We start from the raw sequence: 21261 nt of genomic DNA, 5'->3' as shown, positions 1-21261 counted from the left end.
GGCGAAAGCTATAGTCTTGTGCACTTCTTGTTCGTTCTCTATTTCTACTTGGAATACCTCCACAGCTATACCATAGCCACTAGCATCAACAGACATGCAGAATGGTTTTTCAAAATCAGGATGATGCAAAATTGGACTATTAATTAAAGATTGTTTAAGCACCTCAAACGCCTGTTGACATTCTGCTGTCCAAACCCAAGGGGTATTCTTTTTCAGCAGGAGGTGAAGACAGGGAGCATTAAAAGCCTGATCACTAACAAAACGCCTATAGAAGCCGAAAAGACCGAGCATTGATCTCAACTGCTTCTTGTTTCTGGGAGCCTCAAATTTTTCAATGACTGCTAGCTTGCCTGGGTCAGGCAGAATACCTTTTCCACTTATCCTATATCCCAAGAAACCTATTTCCTCTTTAACGCACTCTGTCTTTTCAATCTTTAGTTTCATGCCACCTTTCTCAATAGCCTCTAACACTTCCTCTAATAAAGCTATGTGTTCTTCCCAGGTAGGAGTTGCTATTAACAGATCATCTACGTAGACTGTTATTTTATTACTTAAAGCTGGTCCTAAAACATGGCACATCACACGTACGAAGGCACAAACAGAGATATTAAGTCCGAAAGGTACCACACGGTATTGGTAACAAACTCCATTGTACAAGAAAGCTGTGTACTTCCTTGAACTTTCCGCCAGTGGCAAATTCCAATACCCACACGTGATGTCCATAGAAGTTAAGAATTTTACTCCCCTGAACTTTTGCAATAACTCGTCCATGTTCTGCGGTCTATCACTTTCCCTAACCACTATTTCATTCAACCAACGAGCGTCCAAGACCAATCTGACACTCCCGTCTCTTTTTGGTACAACAACAAGAGGATTATTGTACTCACTGACCGCTTTTTCAATCACACCCCATTCTAGCATTCTCTGTATTTCCTTTCGAACTGCCTCCTTCCTAGCTACATGTATTTGGTATGGCTTCCTGAAAAACACTTGGCCAGGTTTCACCTTTAATTGACATTCATAACCTTTGACTATGCCAGGTCGCTCTGAAAATACCTTATGATGCCTTTTTAGAACCTGTCTCAGTTCTTCGTTTTGATTGTCTGAAATCTTATCGATTTCCTGCAATTTAGCTTCTATTTTGTCCAAAATAATTGCTTCTTCTTCTTCTGTGTTCAGCTTACTGTTACTAAGATTAACACCTTCGTCCCAATACCTCCTATTTTTCAGAACTCGTATAGGCAGCTCCCAAGTTTCATGATCAGTTACTACATGTTTATCACTAAAAGGTACTATAATTACTCCGGTTATTGGCAAGACCATTTTTAACTGGCTTCTTTCAAAGTCAACAACACTCTGATATTTTGACAAGAAATCTATGCCAATTAAAACCTCAATACTGAGATTGTTTACAATTTAACATGGATGATCAATTAAATTACCATTTATGTTAAAGGGGAGTAAAGCTTCTTGCTTTACCGTTTTTGACACCTTGCCAGTAGCACCAATTATTCTTAGTCCTGATACTCTCATTACTGTAAGCTTGTCTTTACCAGGTAATGCATCAAAGAAGGACTGAGATATTGCACTCACCTCACTTCCACTGTCTAAGAGACAACGTACATTGATACCCAACATATTCACTATTATTATAGGGTGGCTTATTCTAGGTTGTACAGGTGGTTCCTCAAATTCATCTAGTAGTTCCTTTTGGATTTGTCTCCAACTAAAGTGATCGACATCTGTCTTCATTACATTTAGGTCACAGTGTGTAGGGGTTTCCTGAATTACATTTTCAGCTGCCTTTTCCAGTCGGTCTATTAATTTTAAATCGAAACACCGCACGACTTCATTACATTTAGTTTGCTGAACATGACCCAAATTACTGTAGTCTGAGCTATTCTGCGCCTCCAGACCGGGCATAACATTAGTTACAGCTAAACCGCTTTCACCATTATCGTAGGTTTCCTTCTCAAGTGACAACTGGTCACAGCTACTGGGTTCATCGACCCCAAACAGCCTACCCTCTACATTCCCACTTATCTCCTGTCCTAAATCTATTAGTACATTATCAACATCCTGCACAGGCACTTTAGATAAGAGCACATCATCTTCATCGTAAATAAAAGCATGAATTTCTTCTGCTTCTTCACCTGACAATTCAATATCTTGTTGCTCCTCCCTATCGTTACACTGCTGAGCCTTCTCTTTCTCTTCCCACTTAGAAAGCGTCTCTAACACGGTATCTATCAAATACTGTGAGTGATCTAATATTTCTGTTGTATCCTTAGTTGCTACCGACTCTTCATCCACATGTTCAGTTTGAGTATTCTGATCTGTCTTACCAATTCCCTTAACTACTGGCATAGGAAAAGTAACCGCCTGGTGAGCGCCAGTGTCCTCATAGACGGGAACTAGTTTTCCTGCCTCGGCATACTACTGTTTCCTTTAGTTTCATTATAGTTAGCTGGCATAGCCTTACTTTCCGTACTGTTGTTTACATGCATATTTCTGTTTGGAACAAAATTATTATCCCTTGGACGCCATTGTTGGTTCTGATAATTATTTCCCCAATTCCTACCTCTCTTAGGATGGTGAACACCTACTGTTCTGATGTTTACATTGCCATTTTGCTCGTTCCTAAAATTACTATTATTGTTATTGGCATTTCTGTTATTACGTGCTTGCTCCTCATTGGCAGCAACACGTTCTACACGTTCCAAATACTCAATGAAACGATCCAGATTGTCTCTAGGGGCAGATATAATTCTAGTTTGCCAATACCATGGCAGTTTGGCTTCAAGACCTAGTATAATCATTTCAGGTTTCAGCTTTTCCGCCAAATGTGACAAACGTGAAATCCATGACCTAGCAAACTCTTTAAGTGATTCCTTGCCTGCATTGAAGCGTTTCCCACTCCAAAATTCTCTCAACACTTCACTTTGCTTATTGCTAGACCAATACTCATTAATAAAAGCTGTTTTAAATTCCGCTAATGTTTTACATTTCAACATAACATCAGCTGACCAACGCATGGCGTCACCTGTTAAATGGCTTTTAACAAACGAGATTTTCTCTCGTTCAGACCAAGTTGGTGGAATCACATCTTCAAAATCGTTCCAGAAATCTAGCGGATGGATATTTTTATCTGGATCGAACCGCAAGAACTGCCGACACCCGATAAAAGCGGCGTTTGCAGCTACAACTTGTTGTACATTACCACTACCAGAAGTTACTGAAGCTACTTTACTCTCAATGTTGGCAATGTTAGTACTGATATTTTCTACTTTCATTTCAACATTATCTACTCTTTGCGCAATATGAGTAGTGTCAGTTTTAATTGCATCTACATCTGCTTGACATATGTTTACTTTAATATTAATATCTTTAAATCTATCTGAGCACAGTTCAGATTCCGCCTCGATCTTTTCTGTTAACTTGTGCTCCAGCTTCGCATCTTCCATTTGGAAGTCTTTGCGAACCTCAGCAACTTCGGATTTAACTGTTTTATACATTTCAGAAAACTGTTGAGCAACCTTTTTCTTAATATCCTCATGGTTGTAATCAATTTTATAATTCAAACTGTCTAGATCCTCTTTCAACTTATTGCAACCAGCCTTGAAGGTATCGTCCATTACCTCCAATCGTTTATTAAAATTTGTTTGGCTGGCCAAAATTTCAGACTTTAATTCAGCGTTCATTCTAGCATTACTGGCTGACATTTCAGCATTACTGCTTTTGACCTGTTCACTTATTTCAGCCTTTAATTCAGCATTCATTCTAGCATTACTGGCTGACATTTCAGCATTACTGCTTTTGACCTGTTCACTTATTTCAGCCTTTAATTCAGCATTCATTCTAGCATTACTGGCTGACATTTCAGCATTACTGCTTTTGACCTGTTCACTTATTTCAGCCTTTAATTCAGCATTATTGGATTCTAACTTATTGTCCATTGCCTCAAACCGCATATTAAAATTTGTTTGACTGGCAGCTGTTGCTTGTAATATAACATTTAGATCAACAGCCCCAGCATCTTTGGGTTGCTCACGAGCTGGCTTTTTATCACACTCAGGTGACGAAAAACTAGCTCCAATACCAGAATCATCACAACTACCTGAAACTTCTGATTGATTAGTCATATCTAACTGCTCCTTCTTAAACTCTACCATCTCTGATGACTGTTTCATTTTTAATTCATCAGAGAAACTATCATCCAATAAATTTACCATTTCTACTTTCCGCTTTACTACAGGAGTCTCTATTATTGAATCATTGCCCCTTCCCACACTACTGTCAGGAGACAATACTTCATATTTCACTTTAACATTACTACTTTCATGCATATTTACACTCGAACCGTTGTCTGGATTTACAGTTCCCTCAACAGACATAGGTTCTGATTTAAGTTTAACCTCAGTTTCTTTTGGCGGTTCCATCGCCGACAGTCTTTTAGTGCAGGTTAATAAAATTTTTAACAGCTTTTCACTTAACTTAGTTCCTTCTGCACGACGTATGGCGTTGCCGCCGCGGCGTACCAGGATTCCTGATGCGACGTTGTACGTTGAACTGCAGACGGCTCTCCGACGGCTGTTGTGTGTTTGCGTGGCCCACAATTGCAGGCGCTGCGCCAACTGCTCCAGCGAACGACTGCGGTGCGGCGAGACTGGCTTCTCGCGATGCCGGCAGCACCGTTAGACTCAGTGCCAGCTCCGTCAATCCAGATGTGTTGTTAATCCAATTGCGTCGTCCACATGCACACGTAACACATTCACTGTTCTATTACTCAGCTGCGTGTCGCATTCCACTCGCGAATCCGAATAGTTAAAAATCACTTTCACTTAATTGATTTCCCGGCCGATGCACCATATGTGGGGCGGCGGATGGGTTTGTAAACCAAAATTAATTTAATTATTTGCTGGATAAACGCTTGCATGTAGAATCAGTTTCTGGCTTTTAGAATGTTGTTAATGCTGTCTTTTGCCGTTCTCAACACTGGCTCTCTATTTACTTCTTGGCACCCAGAAAGTGATTTAATAAAACATGGAGCCAGTAATTAGAGATCCTAGTGCCCACTTCAATTGAGAATGTTATTATAGCTGCAGCTTATAGCTCTGAGGAATTAGGAGATTGTCCGGGATTTCTAATCAAAAACGGTTTTCCAAAATAGTTGAGTATATTCTGAAATTCACTGATAAAAAACACAAGTATCCCTACAACCTAACTAACAGAGCAGTTCAGAGTCTAATGCGCTGATGCAACTATAAATGTCCGAATTAAATGTTAAAAAGAATGCTCGCCATAATTTGATGAAAATACTTCATCAAACGCCACGCTAAATATTTGGTAGAATGTCTGTCCCGCGACGGCACGTGAAAATACGACAATACGCAAACTGAAGCTAGATAATGAAAATCATTCCAGAATTAACACTTCACATGAAATGTTTTCATGGTTCCGCATATCTCTAGTAACTTAATACGGCACCCGAGGCTGTTTGTAGCAGATACACTGATGCGACGCGACTACCGACACAGATGGCATGTCATTCAGCGTCTGGAGAGAACTGGGGCCTTGCTTCCTCGCGCAGCGTTCTTATATATAAAGCCGCGGTGCAGACGACTAAGGGAACGCCTGATCAAATCGGCTCTTCCGAATAGCCGCTGGGCTAGTAACGCACCACTTTAAGTTACATAATAATTTATAGCTTCTTTTGCTGATGGCCGAAGAAGCTCTTAATTTAAACGTGCATTCAGCACACAGGTAAGTATTGATAATAAAATTTTGACGTGGCTAAGTTAAATATTCTGGGCGAGAGAATTAATTAAATTACACTGTACGCAGTAGATGAGCTCTGAACTGTCCCTTTTGAGATCCGCTATCGCTATAATTTTATAGGTATTCAAAAGAAACTTTTCACATCTTCATAGTCATAGCGGACCTCCAACCTATTTAAATCTAAACATCCTAGCCTTATTTATTAGTCTACTTAATCTACCTTGGTTCCTTCAGTTTTGAGACGAAAACCAGAAAATCATGAATTTCCACTAAAGTCTTAATTTGTGAAATCCAAAGTACTGTTTTTATTAAATCATTATGAATGATGAATCTAAATATAAATTTTGAAGTCTCTAGCTCTTTTCTGTTGCGCCAATGATTTTTTTAGAAAAACGTCCAAATTTCGAAAATGACTGAAGTTATCGAACTGATATTTAACACACATTAATTCAGTATTATTCCTGACATGCTAGAAAAGTTTTAGGTCATTTGCTTGATTTTTAAGGTATTGTGCAACATTTATGACGTCAGGGCTAGTTACAGCAGACTGGCTGGCACACAATGGAAACTGATGTGAATTTACTACAGCGTGAGTAGGCTGCTTCCCTACATCACCCTCTACTTAAATTTTGTTTATGAATGTTAATGAATGAAAAAAAAATTTAATTAGAAAAAGGGAAGCAAGAGTACAGTTTAACTCCCTATGAAAATTCAAAATTGAAATATAAACCTGTAGAAACGTTAAAGAAAACTGATTACCTACATTAATTATTTAAATTGTAGGCATGTTCACTGCCTTTTAAACAATGTCATTACTCAAAATTTTAAGCAAAGTCAATGAAATATTTTGGCATACATATTGCCTTAGACAAACAAACACATACAAATTGAAAAATTATGAAAATCTTAGATCCATTAAATACATTTTTACATACACAAATTCAAAGAAAATAACATGATACATAAACAGATGATTATCTTTTAGCAGTCTTTTCCAAACCTGAAAGAAAAGTTCACAAATAATTTTTACACACGTGGTTGTAGCCGCTTTGGCTGGCGTCCTACAGTTCCATTCACAAGGGTAGAGGAGGCGAAGTTGCTATGGTGTGCGTCCTTCACGTTCTCTCGAAATTACATGGGGGAAAGGGGAGGGGTCATTGTGAGTTGTGTCCAAGTCACTCCACGCTTTCAAGCAGCTACCAGGCTGCCATTATCTGGTTTGTCCTGTAGAACAAACAAAAAGAGTGCCTCAGACTCTGTTCACTTAATATCTAAGGGTGGGTCACAATGAAATGGGGATATATACATTTTATCCTTCAGTATGTTGCTGGAACAAAGTTAACAGAACCTTTCTCAATTTTACTCTTACGGTTACTTAACTGTCATAAAATCGGTAAACAAATGGCTCAAAACGCCGTTAGTCACGTACCAGAGAAAATCTATGTTCCTAAGGCATACAATCATAAATCATATTTAATCTGAATTTGTTATTTCTGGTCCGGAACACTGAACCAATGCTCGGTACATTCCTGATACATTTGTATTTTAAGCACTTAACTGACTCATCTTTGATTACCTTATTCTTAGAGATAGTATGAGTATGATTAGTGGTTGTTTTCTCAGCTTCTTTGTACATGTGAGTAACTTTTGGTAATAGTACAGTTGTGAGTGTTCAAAACACACTACGTTTAGTTGACTACTAAATCCACTTATTGGTCCTCTGCTGTTGTCAGTTCCACATCTGCAATTAGGTACTTACTTACTTTGAAGTGTATTTATGCTGAGCTAAAATAATGTTTCACGTCTGTCAGTATGTTATTTATTTACTTTGCTAGTGTATGAACCTATTTAACACTCACTGTATTAACATTTAAAGCACAGGATAGCACATTTGTTTCATATCCATAGTGTATTGCAGCTGATTAGTTTGCTCACGTGGCAATCCATTTCCACTCGATCGGACGCTGAAACCTCAGGTAGTCTCTCTCAGACATACCACTAAAGTGCATCAAGTAATTATGGACGAGCGTAATGCTAAATTCCTTAAACCTATAGGACACCATGAGCTGCTCTGTCTCATCTAACATAAGGGTACCTATGGTTGCATTCACGCCTCCAACTCATAACCTCAATACGTGTAGGTGTATCCTGTCACACACTACACTAAAATAATGGCCAGCTCCAACCTTATAAATACTTCAGGGACGTGTCCTTCACGTCTCAACCACAAACACTGCTCAATTCTATTACACTGCCTTTCCTTGCTACACCAGGTGAGTTTATCCTTACAACTTATCTGCATATTTTTCATAACACTAAGCAATCTCTTTTACTATTTCTTAGTTAGCTCTAATGCATACACTAGATTTCACTACCACTTCAGATCCTGCTTGTACATGAATTCATATTTCTTTTTAAATTACTGTTGGTGGACCATTTCCAATAAAACAACACTTTGTAGTTACTATATTACCTGGATTCTATACATACTTGTTACTCCAATACATTTTATCTTAATTACGTCATACCTCTCTATTGTTTGTCACTATTAGGTTTGTCACATTAGGTATTTTTCTTCACTAATCGGTAGATAGAATGGTTACATAACTCATGGCTTGATAGCCATGACAGAAAATTTTCATGTCTGGAAAGAAGAGGTCGAAATTTTTGAGGACAGGAAAGAGGAAGAATGAGTGAGACCTGAAAAGGAAAGAAGATCTCACACAGCTGGGACTGCACAGCTGCCACACTGTGTAGAGGTTACAGAACAACCTCCTCCCTACAGCATTCATTAGCTTAATGCTGGCTTGATAGTCATAACGGAAAATTTTAGTATTTGGAAAGAAAAGGTCGAAATTTTTGAGGACAGGAAAGAGGAAGAATGAGTGAGACCTGAAAGGGAAAGAAGATCTCACACAGCTGGGACTGCACAGCTGCCACACTGTGTAGAGGTTACAGAACAACCTCCTCCCTACAGCATTCATTCACTACCTATGAATTTCTTTAGGTCAATCACGTTCCTGAGACCTAATAGCTTCTTACTTTTTGGGTACTCCAGCCTATATGCATTGGCATGTGGTTTTCCTATTATCCTGAAAGGTCCTTGGTATACGAACATGAATTTCTTTGTTTCTGCATTTACTTTCTTTGATTTTTCTTTGGTTTTGACAAGGACTAATTGACCTATTTCAAAGCTAGTAGGTACAGCTTTTGCGTCATGACGCTTCTTCCTTTCCAACGCTCTTTTCCTCATATTAGCCCTAGCTTTTAGTTTCTTCTCGTCTGTGGATATTTGCGTTAGAATAGGGAATTCTACCATATCTGCAATCACATTGTGCGGTTCTTGGCCAAACATCAATTCGCAAGGTGCAAAACCAGTTGCATCATGTCTTAGGTTGTTAATTACATTCTCAAAATACTTAATGTGCTCTGACCAACTTGAGTGTTTCCGAGCACAATAAGTTCTGCAAAGCCTATTCAATTCCCTCATAATACGTTCACTCATATTTCCTTGGGGGAAATACGCAGATATTTTCAGATGTTTCACACCGGCCTTATCTAGACATTCCTTAAATCTATCAGAAGTAAATTGAGGTCCATTGTCTGACAGCAAATTCCTCGGAATGCCAACGTTCACGAAGAAATCTTTTTCCAACTTTTCAACCAATGTTTTTGCATTTGCTCTTTTAATTGGGTATAGTTTAACATATTTACTGAATCCATCCACCACAACAAAAACATGGGTACAACCACCCCTCGAAACAGGAAGAGGGCCAAACAAATCACAAGCCAGTAATTCTAGGGTTTCAGTTGGCTCTACTGAATGCATATCCCCTTGTATTCTGGTGTTGGCAGCACGGACTTTCTGGCACACTACACACGATGCTTGACGCTTGGCCACACGGCGGTACATGTTGTCAAACACAACCTTCTCTTGTAATTTTGCAATGCACTTCTTTGCACCGTAGTGCCCATACCTCAGGTGTACATAGTCGATTAGTAAGTCTACATGTTGTGAGGGAAAGCACAGCTTCCAATCAGAAACACCTACCTTTTTCCTCCTAAACAGAATACCTTTATGCAGACAATAGTATTGCGAAACCTTAGGATAGCTCGCATTTCCTAAATAGCTCTTCACTAATTTCAGTTGGTCATCTGCATTCTGCTCACGTCTCAAGTTCTTAATCACCCTCTTTAATGCACTTTCTTCCTTTACTTCGTGCAATGCAAACATTCGAACTTCATTTAGGTCGGTGGCTGTAATTCCCGCGTCATCACAGAGCTCTGCACTTCTAGATAACCCATCAGCTACCAGATTGTCTTTCCCTTGAATATATTTAACTTCAAGGTCAAACTGCTGGAGATACAATGACCATCTTACCAAACGAGCATTCCTCAATTTACAGGTCTTTAAAAAGGTCAACGCCTTATGGTCACTGTAAACAATTATCTTGTGACCTAATAAATACTGCTCAAACTTCTGTACCCCAAATACAATTGCTAATGCTTCCAGTTCTGAGATGCCGTAATTTCTCTCTGCTGCCTGTAAAGATCGACTGGCGAAAGCTATAGTCTTGTGCACTTCTTGTTCGTTCTCTATTTCTACTTGGAATACCTCCACAGCTATACCATAGCCACTAGCATCAACAGACATGCAGAATGGTTTTTCAAAATCAGGATGATGCAAAATTGGACTATTAATTAAAGATTGTTTAAGCACCTCAAACGCCTGTTGACATTCTGCTGTCCAAACCCAAGGGGTATTCTTTTTCAGCAGGAGGTGAAGACAGGGAGCATTAAAAGCCTGATCACTAACAAAACGCCTATAGAAGCCGAAAAGACCGAGCATTGATCTCAACTGCTTCTTGTTTCTGGGAGCCTCAAATTTTTCAATGACTGCTAGCTTGCCTGGGTCAGGCAGAATACCTTTTCCACTTATCCTATATCCCAAGAAACCTATTTCCTCTTTAACGCACTCTGTCTTTTCAATCTTTAGTTTCATGCCACCTTTCTCAATAGCCTCTAACACTTCCTCTAATAAAGCTATGTGTTCTTCCCAGGTAGGAGTTGCTATTAACAGATCATCTACGTAGACTGTTATTTTATTACTTAAAGCTGGTCCTAAAACATGGCACATCACACGTACGAAGGCACAAACAGAGATATTAAGTCCGAAAGGTACCACACGGTATTGGTAACAAACTCCTTTGTACAAGAAAGCTGTGTACTTCCTTGAACTTTCCGCCAGTGGCAAATTCCAATACCCACACGTGATGTCCATAGAAGTTAAGAATTTTACTCCCCTGAACTTTTGCAATAACTCGTCCATGTTCTGCGGTCTATCACTTTCCCTAACCACTATTTCATTCAACCAACGAGCGTCCAAGACCAATCTGACACTCCCGTCTCTTTTTGGTACAACAACAAGAGGATTATTGTACTCACTGACCGCTTTTTCAATCACACCCCATTCTAGCATTCTCTGTATTTCCTTTCGAACTGCCTCCTTCCTAGCTACATGTATTTGGTATGGCTTCCTGAAAAACACTTGGCCAGGTTTCACCTTTAATTGACATTCATAACCTTTGACTATGCCAGGTCGCTCTGAAAATACCTTATGATGCCTTTTTAGAACCTGTCTCAGTTCTTCGTTTTGATTGTCTGAAATCTTATCGATTTCCTGCAATTTAGCTTCTATTTTGTCCAAAATAATTGCTTCTTCTTCTTCTGTGTTCAGCTTACTGTTACTAAGATTAACACCTTCGTCCCAATACCTCCTATTTTTCAGAACTCGTATAGGCAGCTCCCAAGTTTCATGATCAGTTACTACATGTTTATCACTAAAAGGTACTATAATTACTCCGGTTATTGGCAAGACCATTTTTAACTGGCTTCTTTCAAAGTCAACAACACTCTGATATTTTGACAAGAAATCTATGCCAATTAAAACCTCAATACTGAGATTGTTTACAATTAAACATGGATGATCAATTAAATTACCATTTATGTTAAAGGGGAGTAAAGCTTCTTGCTTTACCATTTTTGACACCTTGCCAGTAGCACCAATTATTCTTAGTCCTGATACTCTCATTACTGTAAGCTTGTCTTTACCAGGTAATGCATCAAAGAAGGACTGAGATATTGCACTCACCTCACTTCCACTGTCTAAGAGACAACGTACATTGATACCCAACATATTCACTATTATTATAGGGTGGCTTATTCTAGGTTGTACAGGTGGTTCCTCAAATTCATCTAGTAGTTCCTTTTGGATTTGTCTCCAACTAAAGTGATCGACATCTGTCTTCATTACATTTAGGTCACAGTGTGTAGGGGTTTCCTGAATTACATTTTCAGCTGCCTTTTCCAGTCGGTCTATTAATTTTAAATCGAAACACCGCACGACTTCATTACATTTAGTTTGCTGAACATGACCCAAATTACTGTAGTCTGAGCTATTCTGCGCCTCCAGACCGGGCATAACATTAGTTACAGCTAAACCGCTTTCACCATTATCGTAGGTTTCCTTCTCAAGTGACAACTGGTCACAGCTACTGGGTTCATCGACCCCAAACAGCCTACCCTGTACATTCCCACTTATCTCCTGTCCTAAATCTATTAGTACATTATCAACATCCTGCACAGGCACTTTAGATAAGAGCACATCATCTTCATCGTAAATAAAAGCATGAATTTCTTCTGCTTCTTCACCTGATAATTCAATATCTTGTTGCTCCTCCCTATCGTTACACTGCTGAGCCTTCTCTTTCTCTTCCCACTTAGAAAGCGTCTCTAACACGGTATCTATCAAATACTGTGAGTGATCTAATATTTCTGTTGTATCCTTAGTTGCTACCGACTCTTCATCCACATGTTCAGCTTGAGTATTCTGATCTGTCTTACCAATTCCCTTAACTACTGGCATAGGAAAAGTAACCGCCTGGTGAGCGCCAGTGTCCTCATAGACGGGAACTAGTTTTCCTGCCTCGGCATACTACTGTTTCCTTTAGTTTCATTATAGTTAGCTGGCATAGCCTTACTTTCCGTACTGTTGTTTACATGCATATTTCTGTTTGGAACAAAATTATTATCCCTTGGACGCCATTGTTGGTTCTGATAATTATTTCCCCAATTCCTACCTCTCTTAGGATGGTGAACACCTACTGTTCTGATGTTTACATTGCCATTTTGCTCGTTCCTAAAATTACTATTATTGTTATTGGCATTTCTGTTATTACGTGCTTGCTCCTCATTGGCAGCAACACGTTCTACACGTTCCAAATACTCAATGAAACGATCCAGATTGTCTCTAGGGGCAGATATAATTCTAGTTTGCCAATACCATGGCAGTTTGGCTTCAAGACCTAGTATAATCATTTCAGGTTTCAGCTTTTCCGCCAAATGTGACAAACGTGAAATCCATGACCTAGCAAACTCTTTAAGTGATTCCTTGCCTGCATTGAAGCGTTTCCCACTCCAAAATTCTCTCAACACTTCACTTTGCTTATTGCTAGACCAATACTCATTAATAAAAGCTGTTTTAAATTCCGCTAATGTTTTACATTTCAACATAACATCAGCTGACCAACGCATGGCGTCACCTGTTAAATGGCTTTTAACAAACGAGATTTTCTCTCGTTCAGACCAAGTTGGTGGAATCACATCTTCAAAATCGTTCCAGAAATCTAGCGGATGGATATTTTTATCTGGATCGAACCGCAAGAACTGCCGACACCCGATAAAAGCGGCGTTTGCAGCTACAACTTGTTGTACATTACCACTACCAGAAGTTACTGAAGCTACTTTACTCTCAATGTTGGCAATGTTAGTACTGATATTTTCTACTTTCATTTCAACATTATCTACTCTTTGCGCAATATGAGTAGTGTCAGTTTTAATTGCATCTACATCTGCTTGACATATGTTTACTTTAATATTAATATCTTTAAATCTATCTGAGCACAGTTCAGATTCCGCCTCGATCTTTTCTGTTAACTTGTGCTCCAGCTTCGCATCTTCCATTTGGAAGTCTTTGCGAACCTCAGCAACTTCGGATTTAACTGTTTTATACATTTCAGAAAACTGTTGAGCAACCTTTTTCTTAATATCCTCATGGTTGTAATCAATTTTATAATTCAAACTGTCTAGATCCTCTTTCAACTTATTGCAACCAGCCTTGAAGGTATCGTCCATTACCTCCAATCGTTTATTAAAATTTGTTTGGCTGGCCAAAATTTCAGACTTTAATTCAGCGTTCATTCTAGCATTACTGGCTGACATTTCAGCATTACTGCTTTTGACCTGTTCACTTATTTCAGCCTTTAATTCAGCATTCATTCTAGCATTACTGGCTGACATTTCAGCATTACTGCTTTTGACCTGTTCACTTATTTCAGCCTTTAATTCAGCATTCATTCTAGCATTACTGGCTGACATTTCAGCATTACTGCTTTTGACCTGTTCACTTATTTCAGCCTTTAATTCAGCATTATTGGATTCTAACTTATTGTCCATTGCCTCAAACCGCATATTAAAATTTGTTTGACTGGCAGCTGTTGCTTGTAATATAACATTTAGATCAACAGTCCCAGCATCTTTGGGTTGCTCACGAGCTGGCTTTTTATCACACTCAGGTGACGAAAAACTAGCTCCAATACCAGAATCATCACAACTACCTGAAACTTCTGATTGATTAGTCATATCTAACTGCTCCTTCTTAAACTCTACCATCTCTGATGACTGTTTCATTTTTAATTCATCAGAGAAACTATCATCCAATAAATTTACCATTTCTACTTTCCGCTTTACTACAGGAGTCTCTATTATTGAATCATTGCCCCTTCCCACACTACTGTCAGGAGACAATACTTCATATTTCACTTTAACATTACTACTTTCATGCATATTTACACTCGAACCGTTGTCTGGATTTACAGTTCCCTCAACAGACATAGGTTCTGATTTAAGTTTAACCTCAGTTTCTTTTGGCGGTTCCATCGCCGACAGTCTTTTAGTGCAGGTTAATAAAATTTTTAACAGCTTTTCACTTAACTTAGTTCCTTCTGCACGACGTATGGCGTTGCCGCCGCGGCGTACCAGGATTCCTGATGCGACGTTGTACGTTGAACTGCAGACGGCTCTCCGACGGCTGTTGTGTGTTTGCGTGGCCCGCAATTGCAGGCGCTGCGCCAACTGCTCCAGCGAACGACTGCGGTGCGGCGAGACTGGCTTCTCGCGATGCCGGCAGCACCGCTAGACTCAGTGCCAGCTCCGTCAATCCAGATGTGTTGTTAATCCAATTGCGTCGTCCACATGCACACGTAACACATTCACTGTTCTATTACTCAGCTGCGTGTCGCATTCCACTCGCGAATCCGAATAGTTAAAAATCACTTTCACTTAATTGATTTCCCGGCCGATGCACCATATGTGGGGCGGCGGATGGGTTTGTAAACCAAAATTAATTTAATTATTTGCTGGATAAACGCTTGCATGTAGAATCAGTTTCTGGCTTTTAGAATGTTGTTAATGCTGTCTTTCGCCGTTCTCAACACTGGCTCTCTATTTACTTCTTGGCACCCAGAAAGTGATTTAATAAAACATGGAGCCAGTAATTAGAGATCCTAGTGCCCACTTCAATTGAGAATGTTATTATAGCTGCAGCTTATAGCTCTGAGGAATTAGGAGATTGTCCGGGATTTCTAATCAAAAACGGTTTTCCAAAATAGTTGAGTATATTCTGAAATTCACTGATAAAAAACACAAGTATCCCTACAACCTAACTAACAGAGCAGTTCAGAGTCTAATGCGCTGATGCAACTATAAATGTCCGAATTAAATGTTAAAAAGAATGCTCGCCATAATTTGATGAAAATACTTCATCAAACGCCACGCTAAATATTTGGTAGAATGTCTGTCCCGCGACGGCACGTGAAAATACGACAATACGCAAACTGAAGCTAGATAATGAAAATCATTCCAGAATTAACACTTCACATGAAATGTTTTCATGGTTCCGCATATCTCTAGTAACTTAATACGGCACCCGAAGCTGTTTGTAGCAGATACACTGATGCGACGCGACTACCGACACAGATGGCATGTCATTCAGCGTCTGGAGAGAACTGGGGCCTTGCTTCCTCGCGCAGCGTTCTTATATATAAACCCGCGGTGCGGACGGCGAAGGGAACGCCTGATCTTTTCGGCTCTCTCGACTAGCCGCTGGGCTAGTAACGCACCACTTCAAGTAACATAATAATTTATAGCTTCTTTTGCTGATGGCCGAGGAAGCTCTTAATTTAAACGTGCATTCAGCACGCAGGTAAGTATTGATAATAAAATTTTGACGTGGCTAAGTTAAATATTTTGGGCGAGAGAATTAATTAAATTACACTGCACGCAGCAGATGAGCTCTGAACTGTCCCTTTTGAGATCCGCTATCGCTATAATTTTATAGGTATTCAAAAGAAACTTTTCACATCTTCATAGTCATAGCGGACCTCCAACCTATTTAAATCTAAACATCCTAGCCTTATTTATTAGTCTACTTAATCTACCTTGGTTCCTTCAGTTTTGAGACGAAAACCAGAAAATCATGAATTTCCACTAAAGTCTTAATTTGTGAAATCGAAAGTACTGTTTTTATTAAATCATTATGAAAAACGAATCTAAATATAAATTTTGAAGTCTCTAGCTCTTTTCTGTTGCGCCAATGATTTTTTTAGAAAAACGTCCAAATTTCGAAAATGACTGAAGTTATCGAACTGATATTTAACACACATTAATTCAGTATTATTCCTGACATGCTAGAAAAGTTTTAGGTCATTTGCTTGATTTTTAAGGTATTGTGCAACATTTATGACGTCAGAGCTAGTTACAGCAGACTGGCTGGCACACAATGGAAACTGATGTGAATTTACTACAGCGTGAGTAGGCTGCTTCCCTACACGCTGGTGGTACTGCTGTTTTATCAGAACATCAGCAATAGCAGCACTACATTGCAGGAATATCACTGAAATAAATGACAGAGGAGGCACGATGTCAACAAATGTGTTGAAGAATGTGATCAAGGTATTTGAAGAAAGAGGTGAATTGGGTGGTGCTGGGAATTGCTCTTAGGCACAGCCAATCATGCTGCAGACGCCTAAAATTCTTCAGTAAGTGCTAGAGTTGTCAGAGGAGCTCTCCCTCCCTGTCCCTCTCCCCCTCCCCCTCCCTTTTGCTCACTTTCTCTCTCCCCACCCCCTGGTCAACAGTTCAAAAGATTTTGTGGCACATTCTACATTAGTACCTCCATAAGACTGAAAATGTGCTCCAAAAGAAGCCCCAAGATAGGCTACAACATTGTGACTTTGCTCCTCATTTTTTGTCATGTGTGGAAATAAATGACGTTTGGCTGGGGAATATTCTTTCGATGGATAAGGCATATTTTACTCCTCATGGACGTGTGAATGCCCAGAGCAGTCCTATATGGATTTGTCTCCCAAATGTTAATCAGGAACATCCCCTGCACTCAGCTTATGTGACCATGTGCTCTGGTATCACATGTGCCCTCATTCTCAGTGTTCCTTCGAGATGATTACACCTTTTGGGCATATTAAGTGAACAGTGACATCTGAAGGACCTTGTTATGCAACATGTGACGACAGCATTTCCAAAACAATGGTTCAAATGTTACCACAATATTTAGTGATTCAGTTGTTAACTTCTGGAAACTGGCGTACGCCATAATATCATTGACGCTGAAAAATCGTATGATCACAGTTAAGAGTTAAAAAACACTCCAAATTTGCCAGGTACCATACAAAACAAAGGTATATATCCAACACAATGCAAAAACTTCAAAAGTTGCTAACCGGATAGGAGGAAAACACTGGAGCATGCACACCATCACTAGTTTAATCTTTCACGTCCAACATAGTGCACATACTGGGAACTTGAAAGGCATCACATTTCTGTTATGTGAAAAGGGTTTAACTGCAGGTGAAATGATGGGACCCAGATACTATGGGGTAGCTCATATACCAGCTGCTATCGCTGGAACTCAGTATGTCAGCTTGCTCTGTGTCTGATGTGTGATGCTGTGGCTATTTATACTCATGTCTTTGTCAAGGCTGTTCAGGAATGCCAGGTGACCAGATGTTGAGAAGATTAAAAATTTTCAAAAAGGATCACCGCAAAATGTACTGGAAAACGTACAACCATTTCCATCTTTTCAGACAGTATTTCTGTTTGTGCAAGGCTTCATGTAAGTTGCAGTGCGAAAAATACAGTTAGGTTGAAACCATCTGTAAGTTTGTGTCATTCACATTCAGTCATCAGTATGCAAAATCCTTTTTTTTAAATATTTTGTTGCATTTGTTGATGTGACATTGATTCTGATTTATGAACAGTCATGGATAACCAGACTAGATACCCAATAAAAGTATTGGAGCTTGCACTAATTCTTGACTCAGTAGGAATAAAAAAAATTCTTTTTTACACTGTGAAATAAATTTATCTTTGGTAATTGTAACACTTTCTTTCTAAAGGTGAAAGTGCGCCCAAAATAAAGAAAAAGCACTTACAGAGCTATTATGATAGAAGATGAACACTAAAAAGATGGAATATTATGCATACTCATTATTTCTCTTAATTAAATCTAAAATACCTTGAACTTAAGAATGTTGAATTAAATATGTAACTGATACATTTTTGATACATTTAAAAAATTGGTGTAGACTATTAACTTGAAGCACTGAATTTTAAAAATGTTGTAACCCTTCAAAGTGAATTATTTTAATTCTTATGTAAAAATTCCAAATGAAATCAGCAGTGACTCATATTAATCTGCATTAAATTTCCTCTGGTTACTTTATTTTTAAACCTCTTTTACTTCATCAGTTGTCCGCAGCTTGTGGTCTCACAGCCATGTTCTCGCTTCCTGAGCATGGGGTCCCGGGTTCAATTCCCAGTGGGGTCAGAGAATTTCACCTGCCTGGAGATGACTGGGTGTTTGTGTTGTCTTCATCATCATTGTGCTGTCTTCATCATAATTTCATCATCACTCTTGAAAGTGGCGAGATTGGTCTGAGCAAGGTTGGGAATTTATACAGGCACTGATAACCGTGCAGTTGAGCGCTCCACAAACCAAACAACATCAATCTCATCAGTTCTTTCCTTCCGGTAGAACATTATGATTTTAAATCACTAACATTTGCTGAATATGTAATTTCTTGTGCACGCTTGTATTCTACAGTCCTGGATTTCTGGACACTCAAATATCTTTTCTATGTCTCTATGTCTCATATATATATATATATATATATATATATATATATATGTGTATGTATATGTATATGTATCAGTATTTAACATTATCCTTCTTGCTCTTCAGCTTGATTCACCATGGACTGGTGAAGAATGAGATGGAGGTAGGTAGGGAGAAGTCAACACAAGAGTGTGGTATTCATGCAGAAAAATCAACTGTGAACGAGGATAACTCATTTGGCAGCAGGTATCATTGTGGTTTGGGGGAAAAGGAATTTCATATATATGTTTCTAATTTCTGCCTACAAAGCTTTCCTTCAAAATACAGACTCATAATGCATGTGTTTATGCATATTGATGGTGTGCAACCTCCTTTGTATGTTTGTAAATGGTGTGGTGAGGTATTTTACAGTAATGTTAGCTTGAAAAAACATTTGAGAACGAGTGAGAATTATCAAGTCTTAACTGCTGGCAACCATGAAAATTATGGTTGTAGTGATAAGCATCATAGCAGTATCTTCTTGGATGGTGAGCCAGATGTTTCTGTCAGAGAACACAATGAGCATAATTCATATAAGGAAACTTGGAAAGCTTCAAAGAAGTCCCCTAATGATATATATAACACACATACGGCAAACGATGCAGAGAAAACAAGTGGTTATGGAACTTTACCTACAGCTGTTAATGTCAGTGCCGACTTTGTTGTACTTAGTGCAAACAGAACCCACAAATGTGATATTTGTGGCAAATCATTTGCCACCTCGCGTTATCTCAAGATACATATGCTATTTCACACTGGAAAGAAATCTCACAAGTGTGATATTTGTGGCAAATCGTTTGTTTTGTTGGGTATTCTCAAGAGACACAAATTAGTGCACACTGGAAGGAGACCTCACAAATGCGATATTTGTGGCAAGTCCTTTGCTGTGTTGTGGGCTCTCAAGACATACTCATTAATTCATACCGGAAAGAAACCTCACAAATGTGATATTTGCGGCAAATCTTTTGCTACATCTGGTTATTTCAACAAACATGTTTAAATACATGCTGCAAACAGGCCCCACAAGTGAGGTATCTGTGGCAAATCTTTTGCTGTGTGGAGCACCCTCAAGAAACACACGTTAATTCACAATGGAAAGAAACCTCGCAAATGTGACATTTGTGGCAAATCCTTTGCTGTGTTTGGTGCTCTCAAGATACACGCCTTAATTCACACTAGAAAGAAACCTCACAAATGCGATGTGTGTGGCAGATCCTTTGCTTTATTGGGTGCTCTCAAGAGCCATGTATTAATTCACACAGGAAAGAAACTTCACAAATGCGATTTTTGTGGCAAGTCCTTTGCTGTGTAGTGGGCTCTCAAGACACAAACATTAATTCACACTGGAAAGAAACCTCACAAATGTGAGATTTGTGGCAAATCTTTTGCCACATCAGGTTATTTCAACAAACATGTATTAATACACGGTGCAAACAGGCCCCACAAGTGTGGTATTTGTGGCAAATCTTTTCCTGTGTGGAGCGCCCTCAAGAAACATACATTAATTCACACTGAAAAGAAACCCTTAAAATGCGATATTTGTGGCAGATGTTTTGCTAGGTCATGTAATCTCATTCAACAAACGTTAATACACACGAGAAAGTGATCCCACAAATGTGATCACACGACACAAACTTTAGTACATACCTGAAGGAGACCTCACAAATGTGATATCTTTGACCGAAGCTTCACTCAAATGGGTACTCCCAAGACACATTATTACTTCTCGTCATAAAGAAGCTACAAGAAAGTGTTAGTTTAATCAAATCGGTTTCCCTGGTTGGTTTCCACAAGGCCTATAAAATAATTATGTAGCAGGGAGACAATAAAATTGTGATGCCTAGGAAATAACATTAAAATATGCTAGAATAATGGAATAGTGCAATAATGTGTACAACAGAGTGGTAACACATAATGTGATTATATAACAATCGAATCTGCATCTTTAGATGTCAAGAAATTGTGGTGTCAAATATTGCAGAAAAATTAATCAAATATGTTATTATTATTAACACTATTTTTCTTATCGAACGTGAGACAAGAAGTTTGTGAATTGTGTTAAACCTTCGCCTGTATCAGTAATCATAAGTACTATGCGGTATTCAGTGTATGGCCAAGGAAATTTGATGATTTTCTGCTTATTATTCTAAAGATAGTCATCATGTGATACTTGCAGCTCTGTATTATAGGTGCAG

The 21261-nt window shown here is 38.9% G+C and overlaps 2 protein-coding genes across 2 annotated transcripts; both read left to right on the top strand.

The window, feature by feature from the left end:
- The first annotated feature begins 19109 nt into the window (after positions 1-19109).
- LOC126426445 (zinc finger protein 98-like) lies at positions 19110-20066 on the top strand. Its single transcript, XM_050088360.1, has one exon. The coding sequence runs from the start codon at positions 19110-19112 to the stop codon at positions 20064-20066; it is 957 nt and encodes a 318-aa protein (XP_049944317.1).
- A 4-nt stretch (positions 20067-20070) lies between these two features.
- On the top strand, positions 20071-20801 carry LOC126426443 (zinc finger protein 708-like). Its single transcript, XM_050088359.1, has 3 exons — positions 20071-20097; positions 20379-20626; positions 20720-20801. Exons 1-3 carry the CDS (start codon positions 20071-20073, stop codon positions 20799-20801), a joined length of 357 nt encoding a protein of 118 aa, XP_049944316.1.
- Positions 20802-21261: the final 460 nt, after the last annotated feature.

The sequence above is a fragment of the Schistocerca serialis genome, chromosome 11 (genome assembly GCF_023864345.2).
Source record: "Schistocerca serialis cubense isolate TAMUIC-IGC-003099 chromosome 11, iqSchSeri2.2, whole genome shotgun sequence".
In the NCBI taxonomy this organism is placed as follows: Eukaryota; Metazoa; Arthropoda; class Insecta; order Orthoptera; family Acrididae; genus Schistocerca; species Schistocerca serialis.
This window is presented reverse-complemented; position numbering and strand designations above follow the sequence as displayed.

Coding starts and splice junctions, on each gene's coding strand:
- LOC126426443 (XM_050088359.1), top strand. CDS start 20,071: ATGCTGCAAACAGGCCCCACAAGTGAG. Junction 20,098..20,378: donor AAACAGGCCCCACAAGTGAG/GTATCTGTGGCA, acceptor TTTGCTGTGTAG/TGGGCTCTCAAGACACAAAC. Junction 20,627..20,719: donor TGTGGCAGATGTTTTGCTAG/GTCATGTAATCT, acceptor ACATACCTGAAG/GAGACCTCACAAATGTGATA.
- LOC126426445 (XM_050088360.1), top strand. CDS start 19,110: ATGTATATGTATCAGTATTTAACATTATCCTTCTTGCTCTTCAGCTTG.